Here is a 10,881-nt window from a genome sequence, read left to right as displayed (position 1 = left end):
ATCCCCTCCCTTAGCTTCAATTTCCTCATCTGAAAGGTGGACGGGGGTAGTTATAAGTCTTTCTTAGGTCTGTTTTGGGAGAGTAGATCAATGTCCCAATAAGCCCATCCTAAATTAAAATTACTTATAACTACACCTGACCTTCCAAACCTCACAACTTAGCAGTACAACTCACTGGCGAATGTCAGCAGTTTCTTTGATGATTACAGGGCTGCCTGCCACTACTGCTTCCCAGCACCACATAAAGGTTACCATACAGCCTCTTGCTAGCTTAGGAAAAGTGCAACACTTCCCGACCTTAAAGTGTCCTTTCTACTGTGTTCATGTTGTATCTGTACATTGTAAACCCTAAGAAAGAGTACATCACATGGAAAGAATGATCTGTCCCTGAAAATACGTTAAGTCATGCTCGGCACATAGGAAACAGGTGAAGAAATAGCAGCTGTGATGGAAATGATGCCACTCCTTGGAAGAAACATCTAGAATTGATTTTTGGCAGCTAGAAGCTGAGGCTGTGTGCAACTGAATGTATTCCCTTGTATTTTATAATTTGTTATAAATAAATCTTGGGACTGAGTGATAGATGCCTAGTAATAGTGATTTCTTTCTTAGTAGCCTGGGTCAAGACAATAAAAGGTCATAATGGAGGAAAGTCCATAGCCTAGAACTGCTACTTCTGGCCCACATTATCCTAGAAGAGAAAAGGGAAAATAAAGCTCCAGCCACCTAGGAGAACAAGAGCTTTCTGAGAGAGGTTGCAGGAGGACGACGACTAGGAGGAGGAGGTTATGGCAGCTGCAGCAGCCTAGATTTAGAGGCAGACAGATCTGGATTTGAGTCTTTCCTGCGTAACACTGAATCAATTAGTCCCTTATTTTGCTCAACTTCAGCTACCTCATTTGTCAAATGGAGATATTAATGGCCAACAGGGATGTTGGGAAGAATAACTTAAATCATGTACATTAAACGCCAGGCAGTGTCTGGCACACAGAAAATGCTTAATTGAAAGCTTATTTGATTATCTATTTTGTCTTTTGAAATATTAGTTCAGTGCCTACTATCTGCCAGGTAACCTTTCAATCTCTCAGCTGGGATACATAACAACTGCCGCACAGTTAGTTTCTGCAACGTATTTTCCAGTCGCAGTAAGGCAGCTTAAGAAGCAGCCACATGTGGTCTGCTAAGGGCTTCTCACAGAGCCCAGGAGCTGGGATTTATAAATGCTTTCCTTATGGCACCTCAGAGAACTGCTCAATCAGCTCCAGATAACCAAGTAACAAGATTAGCCTGTCCATAAAAGTCACATAAACAAGGTACTTCTAATAGCAACTCCTCCCAGGCAAGATCCTGCTATAAAAAGATTTAAAGAAAGCAATTAGGGGACACCTGTCTGCTCATCCGCAGTGGAGCTCTGAAAGAGGCCAGGCAGAGCTAAGAGCCCAAGCACCGAGCAATGGCGACCATGGTGTTTCTGTTTAGGAGCAAAAAGGACAGACACACAGCATGCTATTTTGATCAGCATTCACGTAGGAGTCAGCGTCAGTCCACAGTCCTGTTTTGATCTTGCAGCTCACCCTGCCAACTATTGCCTACTGTCTGGCAAAGCAAATGCAAAGCAGGGGAAAAGGAGGGTGGAAAAGACCAAGAATGCCCTTAGCTGTTATAAGGACTTATCACTGTGTAAGTGCAACATCTTTCTTCTGGGGTTGGGGGAAGAATTCAGAGGCCCAGGCTACTTTGCTAGAGCACACAGGAGCCAGGGCTCAGGGAAGGCTTAGGACAGGCAAAGAATGGTTTATGCTTTCATGATCAAGGGCCAGATATTGTGCTATACAGCTTAAAGATACACTGAGAAGCAATACCATATTTTCTTAATGATAGGGATAAAAACCTTAAGTTCCACTTCCTGAGAACCTACTGTGTACCAACCATCTATTCATGCCCTTTACATGCAATATCTTAATAGTCAGAATCAGGTAGAGGTAGTGCATTATCATGAATTTTTTTCAAATAAGAAGACTAAGGATCAGTGACAGACAGCTGGTGAGTGGTAGAGGAGAAATTCAATTCATGTTGCTGGCTGCCTTGTCTGCGACCCAATATCTTTCCCATACACTTACTTTGGGGTCACAGTAGCTTCTTGTTCAGTTGTCCTCCATAGTCCATGAGTGCCATAATAGCAAGGATGTTGAGCTTTCTCAGGCTGGGGTACAGTGCAGCCCCTTACTGGAGGCACAAAATTGCTAGGATGCAGAGCAAAGGCCTCTTGCTCTTGGAGGCTCTGTGAACCCTGCCTTGAGGCTTCCTGGTGGCCCATCTTCAGGGACTGTGGCTGTTCCTCTGTATTAGGGGCACATGAGCCAGTGAGTTCTGAACTAAAATACTGGGGTGGTAGGTCCTCCTCTTTCTCTCCTTCCTCCTCTTGCTCCTTCTCTTCTTCCTCTTCACATCGCTGTTGTTGTTGTTGTTGTTGTTGTTGCTGCTGCTGCTGCTGCAGCTGTGCTGCACGAAAGAGCCTATATTTTTCCCAGTTGGGAGGAGGAGGGCGAGGAGGAGGAAAGACCTTCTTTCGGGCCCCAAGTGTATCTGGCTGAGTCTCACTGCCTTTACTAAATGATTCTCTCTGATGTTTTCCCCAGGCCTGGGTGTTTTGAGGCTCTAAACTGATGTGACTCTCAGAGAAGGCTCGGCTCCGCAGTGGGCGGGGCATGGAGGCAACAGAGTTCTCATCCTCATAAACCGAAGATTCCTCTGGCTTGTTTGAGGCACGTTTGAAGTCTCCAAGGATGTCAAGAGAAGAGACTGCTCGGTAGTTTGACAAGTCCAGTGCTGGATTCTCAATGCAAGGTCGGAAGGGAGTAGACAATGAAAAGCCGGCCTTAGAATGAGCCATTTCCCTGCAAAACAGCAGATAAGCATTGACCAAGACAAGTGTGTGATAGACAGGGCCCATATTTTAGATGACATAATTTCAGAAATGTTAAAATGCACAAAATTCTAACATGTATAGTAGAAATAAGAATATAAAAATGATGACAACAAACTTTGTGTGTGTGTATAAACTAAGTACTAAACACTAGAGCAGTACTTCTCAACCTCCCTAACGCTCAACCTTCCTAATACAGCTCCTTACATTGGGATAACCCACCCAACCATAAAATTATTTCCATTGCTAGTCCTTAACTGTACTTTTCCTACTGTCATGTATTGTAATATCAATGTCTGATATGCAGGAGATCTGATCTGCAACCCCCAAGGGGTCATGACTCACAGGTTGAGAAGCGTGCACTAGCATATGCTCAATGCTCTCCACGGTCCAATTTATTTTCTCCTTACAATAAACCTAGGAGAGGTAGTTCTTACAGTTTGGATTTCATCATTTGAGAAACCAAGACACAGTCAGGATAAGTAATTTGTCCAGGGTTATAAAGGTTACGTGGTAGAGCTACGATTTGAACTTGAATTATTTAGCTACAAAGTCTAAATAGACACATGGTACCTCAATCTGTTTAAAGCACCCAGACTGGATGTGCAATATCTAGGGCTTATAATCCTGGTTTTCTATTTCATTTGTTGATTTTCTCTAATTTTTTTTAAATGAAACATTTCTAGTATTTAGAAATAGTGATTTCCATGAATATCTATATTCCCATTTACTACCAAGATTCCATACATTTTAATACTTTATTATTTAAAGTTCATGACTTCTTTCTTTTATGTCACTCCTTACCTCCACTGCTCTACTGCCAATGTGACGCAAGGTATATTATAAATGAACTACATATAGCTTCCCTGTGCTTACATGTGGAATAAAAATATGAAATAAACTATTCACAAGTATCTGCCACTTTTGGTTAAAAAAAAGAAAAAAAAAACAAAAAAAAAACCAAAAACCAAAAAACAAACAAAAAAAAAAACCAAAACCAAAACAAACAAACAAAAAAAAACCTTTTGAAATGTCAAAAAGATTCATTGAATTCTAGGCTTTCCTGAAAACTAACTCTCAAAAGTGAGCAGTGTAATCTATTAAGGAGTATTCTGTTACAGAAAATTTGAAGATGGGACAAAGAAGGATTAATAACATAAGCAAAGCTCATATGAACTTGGAGACTGAAGATGCAAGGCCAGGGCCTGCACAGGTCTGCACCAGGTCCTCTGTGTATATATCATGGCTTTCAGTTTAGTGTTTCTATGGAAGTCCCAAGCATGTAAACAAGTGAGTCTTGTGCCTTTTCTTGGGCTATTTTCCTTCAGTTGGTTTGTCGTCGTAAGAGTTTTTGTTTTATCTTATTATATTTTTGTTATTTTTTTTAAAAATAAATGAATGGAAGGATGGATGAATGGATGGATGGATGGATGGATGGATGGATGGATGGATGGATGAATGAAGACCAAGCCACTATGGTAAAGGTTAACAACTGAACTGTCACTTATGCTTGCTGGGAGAAGGAAAATCAGTTTTCTCCAATAAAGTGACATGGGGTAGATCAACCACTCCACGACAGGTTTCACGTTCAGGAATAGTTGAACAGTGTGTAATAGATTCCACAGGTTTTTGTGTATATCTGTATTTGGGTCCAGTTTGGATTGGGAGAGTAGTTAGTTTTATTTTGTTTTCTTGGTTTGGTGGGGTTTTGTTGTTGTATTGGGTTTTTGCTTGCTTTTTTTTAAAGGAACTTAACAGTTAGGTGGATAAGGAATGAGAGAGGATCTGGAAGGACTTGGGGAAGGGGAAGAATATGATCAAAATATATTTAAATTTAAAAATTGTTTTAAATTACATACATACAGACACATATGCACATGTACATATATATCTCATGAAACAGCTACAAGTAAAAGTATATTATTGATTAACAGAACAAAACAGTGAATTTAGAGATAAGATAGACTAGCCAGGCATGGTAGCACATGCCTTTAATCCCAATATTTAGGAGACAGGTGGATCTCTGAGTTCATGGCTAGCCTGGTTTGCATAGTGAATTCTAAGATAGTCAGTGCTATATAATAGAGAGACCCTCTCTCAAAAAAAAAAAAAAAAAGAAAGAAGGTACACTATAAAACCACCCTATAAAAACCTTCTAAAACAGGAGATAAAGATTATTCAGTAAATCTTTTGAGACAACTTTTAATCAGTGCTATATATGTGCATATATACTTAATATTCTATTTACATTTATATAAATAAGAAAATTTGAAATTTCAAGTATGATCGCTTATAAGAAGAAATAATATTTATAAGTTATAAGAGAAAAATCTCATTTATAAAATATCAAACTTCTACATGGTAAGACTTATCAAAATTAAATGGCATCTCTTCAGCTGATTTTAGAGAGTTAAGCCCTTTAAATTTATGATCTGATTTCCTATGGTAGCCTGTGAGCAATCAACATCATGCTGAGTCCTACTGCCAGGAAATTCTAAGGGTTCAATTAGACCAGCAGACAGACTATGCATTCAACAGTTGTAATGATGGCTGGGAGGGACTATTTCTTTTTTTTTTTTTTAAAGGAACAGTATACTTAATGCTAACCAAGTTCAGATAAAATGGAAACAAAACCTTATTGCCCTCATCACTAGTTCCCATGTGGATTAGAAATCCCTACCCACTTATCTCCACTACCTTCATCTGGGTCTTGGCCTACGTCTTTACCCTCACAAACTGTCCAGCCTCACAACTCCCTTAAGAAAGAAAATAAAAAGTAGTGGGTGGACAGCCAAAAGATGACAAATCTATATCAGGCAGAGAGGCCCCTCCTGATGACCTTCTCGATTATTCTTAATTACCCTGATTCTACTTTGCATTCATTTTTCCTTGAAAAGAACATCATAATGCTAGCAACTGGAATACATGATAAGGATCTAATTACACTAAATCTTTCCCTTTCTTCTTCTTGTTTGGGTGTGAGTGTGCTCTCTCTCTCTCTGTCTCTCTGTCTCTCTCTCTCTCACACACACACACAGAAATGTATGTATGCATCCCCATACTGTATGTATGTGTGTGTATATGCACGTGTGCCTGTGTGTGTGCGTGCATGTCCGTGCATGTGTGTGTTTGAGATAGAGTCACGTTACATAGTCCAGGCTGGTTTAGAACTTTAAATCCTCATTTGTTAGCCATGTAAAAACTATCATTACAAGCTTATCTTTTCATACCCAGAAGCCCTGAATCTTTATATACCAAAAAAGCACCACACATCATAAGCAAACTACAGGTAACATAAAGACCAACAAATAAAGTCAGAAACAAAATTAAGAATGTTCCAACTGACCACAGACCATAATAGTTAAAACTAAAATAAGAGAAAACTCTAACAAAAACTACACTTGCTTTTTAAGACTCCTGTTAATTTTTCACCAGTCTTATCTAAGAATATATATACACAAAACAAGTATTAGTGAAGAGAATCCCGGAGGATGTTAAAAATACATCATAAACATGCATGTTCATTTTAGAAATTAAAATCTTGCTCAGGGGCCGGAGAGATGGCTTAGTGGTTAAGAGCACTTGCTGCTCTTCCAGAGGTCAAGTTCAATTCCCGGTAACCACATGGTGGCTCACAACCATCTGTAATGGGATATGGTGTGCATGAAGGCAGTGTACTCATATATATGAATCTTTTTTAAAAAATCTCATTTAGTGTTAAAAAATCTATTCATATAGTTGACAATGCTAATAAATCAAAAGATAAATGTTACAAAACAACTTCTCTAATCCTTCAAGATATTTGATTGGAATCCTCAGACCTTTGTAGACTTAAAAAGCTACTAGCAGGAAAATTTAGCTAGTCCTATGAAAGCACCATTTGTTATATCCAGGCCCTCACACATGTTAGGCTAACGGTTTATCAAAGAGCTTTACCCTTAGCCCTGAAGCAAAACAGTGGAGACATTCCTATAAAAACTGGGAACAAGTGAAACTGCCCACTTTCCCAATTAGTACTTAATAATATTCAAAAAATGCTTTATATGTGATTTGACATGATGAACACATTAACAGTGGAAGATATTATATACAGATGACATTATTTATCTGAAAACTCATGATAAGTGAAAATGTAATACCAAGAGTAAGAAAATTCAATAAGGTGTCTGGGTATAAGATGAATATATAGAAATCAACTTTTTTATGCATACACCAATTAGAAAATATAATGGAAGATATGATCATACTTGGCACAACAATTAAAAAGATAAAATATCTAGAAATAAACCTAAGCAGGAAATATCGTGGACCTATCTGTAAAAACCTAGAAAACTTTATTAAAGGACATAAAACTACATGTGCATGAACGAAAAGACATGCAGTTTCCTAGCAAGGATGACTCAACACTGTAAAGACATCAGATCTACCCAAATTAATAAATAAGCTTAATATGGGTCCAATACATTTGCCAGCAGATGTGATTTTTGGAACATTATTCCAAATATTATATGGGAAAATAAAATTGTGGTGATTACCATGAAGAGTAGCAAAGAGTCCTAGGGGAGGAGGAGCCTTCCCATTTATAACTATGCTCTAAAGTTACAGTAAATAAGGTAGTCTCACAATTAGAACGGTGGATTCTTGGTATAAATACACAATGCGGCCTAGAAGTAGCTGCACATACCTGTAATCCCAACACTTGGGGAGGAGGCTGAAGCAGGTGCCACAAGTCTAAGGCCAACCTGGCCTCCTTACTCTAAATAAGCAGTACAAATGACAAAACCCATAAAATGCTAAACTTGTAAATTCAAACCCATATGAAGTGAGTTTATGGTAAGCTAAGATAGGAAAGATGAGTCATTTGCATACAGTTTTGTTAGAACTAGATAGTTATTAGTGAGGGATAAAGTCAAATCTCTATGTCACTCAAATTAAGTTCAAACACACACACACATACAATTTCAAATGTAAAAAAGACATTGTTATAAATTCTAGAGGAAAATAGAAAATACAAGAAGAGCTTTAATCTTAAGATTAAATTCTAATGTAAGCCACTAAATACAGAAATAATCAAAGAAAGTTGATATAATTTATTTACAAAAAAATTTAAAAATTATGATGAGAAGAGTATCAGAAACAAAACCAAAATGTGATGGTGATATGCTGGGGAAATCTGTTCTCTATGCAACTAAGAGTCCAGTACCTTTCAGGGGATGGAGCAGAGACTGAAGGAACAGCCAACCAATAACCTGCCCAACTTGAGACCCCTAACATTATTAATCATACTCTGCTATGCTTGCAGACAGGAGCATGGCTGTACTCTGAGAGGCTCCACCCAGCAGATGACTCAGACAGATGCAGACACCAACAGCCAAATAGTGGCTGGAGCTTGAGGACTCTCATGCAGGAATAGGAGGAAGGATTGTGGGCCCCAAAGGGGACAGGAACTCCATAGGAAGATCAAGAGTCAACTAACCTGCACCTTTGGGGCTCTCAGAGTCTGAACCACCAATCAAAAACATACACAGGCTAGGCCTAGGCCTCCCTACATATATGTATCAGATGTGCAGCTTGGTCTTCATGTGAGTCGTGAACAACTGGAACGGGGGTTATCCAAAAAGCTGTTGCCTGCATGTGGGGATATGTTCTAGCTAGGCTGCCTCATCTGGCCTCAGTGGGAGAGGATGTACCTAGCCTTGTAGAGAATTGAAGTGTCAGGGTGGGGGGAAAGCCAGTGGGTCCCCCCGACTCACTCAGAGGAGAAGGGGAGGGGTGGTGGGGGAAGGATTGTGGGATTGGGTGACTGGGAGGGGGCAGTGAGTAGGATGTAAAGTGAAAGTAAAAAAAAATTAAAACATATATATATGCCTTTGATGTGTGCACCACACTAACCAATCCACAATAGAAACTAGCAAAACAACAGAGAAAGAAAAAGTGTATCATTCATAGAAAAATGAGGATGTCTTATCAACATAAGAGAAAGTGTTCAACTACATATAAACTTTTAAACTGTATATACAAATGATAATGAACCATTCTAAAATAAGAATTTGTAAGGGTGTAAGAAAACAGGTAATCGGCTCAACTCCCTTCCGGCCGGCCCACTGCAGCACCGTGGTCCCTGGCATGGGGGAGTCTGCGGACACCCACAAGGACCCACACAGGATCTGTCACAGGATCCTAAGACCTCTGGTGAGTGGAACACAACTTCTGCCAGGAGGCAGGTTCAAACACCAGATATCTGGGCACCATCCCTGCAAGAGGGGAGCTTGCCTGCAGAGAGTACTCTGACCAATGAAACTAAGGATAGAGCTAGTCTCCCAGGTCTGCTGATAGAGGCTAACATAATCACCTGAGGAACAAGCTCTAACCAGAGACAACTATAACAACTAGCTCCAGAGAATACAAGATGGCAAAAGGCAAACGTAAGAATCCTACTAACAGAAATCAAGACCACTCACCATCATCAGAATGCAGCACTCCCACGCCACCTAGTGCTGGGCACCCCAACACAACTGAAAAGCTAGACCCGGATTTAAAAGCATATCTCATGATGATGGTAGAGGACATCAAGAAGGACTTTAATAACTCACTTAAAGAAATACAGGAGAACACTGCTAAAGAGTTACAAGTCCTTATAGAAAAACAGGAAAACACATCCAAACAGGTGATGGAAATGAACAAAACCATACTAGATGTAAAAAGAGAAGTAGACACAATAAAGAAAACCCAAAGTGAGGCAACGCTGGGAATAGAAACCCTAGGAAAGAAATCTGGAACCATAGATGCGAGCATCAGCAACAGAATACAAGAGATGGAAGAGAGAATCTCAGGTGCAGAAGATTCCATAGAGAACATCCCCACAACAATCAAAGATAATACAAAACACAAAAAGATCCTAACTCAAAACATCCAGGAAATCCAGGACACAATGAGAAGACCAAACCTACAGATAATAGGAGTTGATGAGAATGAAGATTTTCAACTTAAAGGGCCGGCAAATGTCTTCAACAAAATTATAGAAGAAAACTTCCCAAACCTAAAGAATGACATGCCCATGAACATACAAGAAGCCTACAGAACTCCAAATAGACTGGACCAGAAAAGAAATTCCTCCCAACACATAATAATCAGAACAACAAATGCACTAAATAAAGATAGAACATTAAAAGCAGTAAGGGAGAAAGGTCAAGTAACATATAAAGGTAGACCTATCAGAATTACACCAGACTTTTCACCAGAGACTATGAAAGTCAGAAGAGCCTGGACAGATGTTATACAGACACTAAGAGAACAGAAATGCCAGCCCAGGCTACTATACCCGGCCAAACTCTCAATTACCATAGATGGAGAAACCAAAGTATTCCACGACAAAACCAAATTCACACACTATCTTTCCACGAATCCAGCCCTTCAAAGGATAATAACAGAAAAGAAGCAATACAAGGACGGAAATCACGCCCTAGAACAAGCAAGAAAGTAATCCCTCAACAAACCAAAAAGAAGACAGCCACAAGAACAGAATGCCAACTCTAACAACAAAAATAAAAGGAAGCAACAATTACTTTTCCTTAATATCTCTTAATATCAATGGACTCAATTCCCCAATAAAAAGACATAGACTAACAGACTGTACACAAACAGGACCCAACATTCTGCTGCTTACAGGAAACCCATCTCAGGGAAAAAGACAGACACTACCTCAGAGTGAAAGGCTGGAAAACAATTTTCCAAGCAAATGGTCTGAAGAAACAAGCTGGAGTAGCCATTCTAATATCAGATAAAATCGACTTCCAACCCAAAGTTATCAAAAAAGACAAGGAGGGACACTTCATACTCATCAAAGGTAAAATCCTCCAAGAGGAACTCTCAATTCTGAATATCTATGCTCCAAATGCAAGGGCAGCCACATTCATTAAAGACACTTTAGTAAAGCTCAAAGCACACATTGGATC

The 10,881-nt window shown here is 39.4% G+C and overlaps 1 protein-coding gene across 5 annotated transcripts in view; it reads right to left on the bottom strand.

The window, feature by feature from the left end:
* Nucleotides 1–10,881, bottom strand: part of Shroom4 (shroom family member 4) — a 237,506-nt gene that overhangs the window by 10,898 nt on the left and 215,727 nt on the right. For all 5 annotated transcript variants that reach the window (XR_001782743.2, XM_006527549.4, NM_001040459.2 and 2 more), the window contains one exon: nt 2,121–2,897. Coding sequence is in view for 4 of the 5 variants with exons in the window: in XM_006527549.4 (XP_006527612.1) it covers nt 2,121–2,897 (777 nt within the window). In the remaining variant the exon portion in view is untranslated. The remainder of the gene's footprint in view (nt 1–2,120; nt 2,898–10,881) is intronic.

The sequence above is a fragment of the Mus musculus genome, chromosome X (assembly GCF_000001635.26).
Source record: "Mus musculus strain C57BL/6J chromosome X, GRCm38.p6 C57BL/6J".
NCBI lineage: Eukaryota > Metazoa > Chordata > Mammalia > Rodentia > Muridae > Mus > Mus musculus.
Note: the sequence above shows the minus strand (reverse complement) of the source record. Positions and strands in the feature narration are given on the sequence as shown.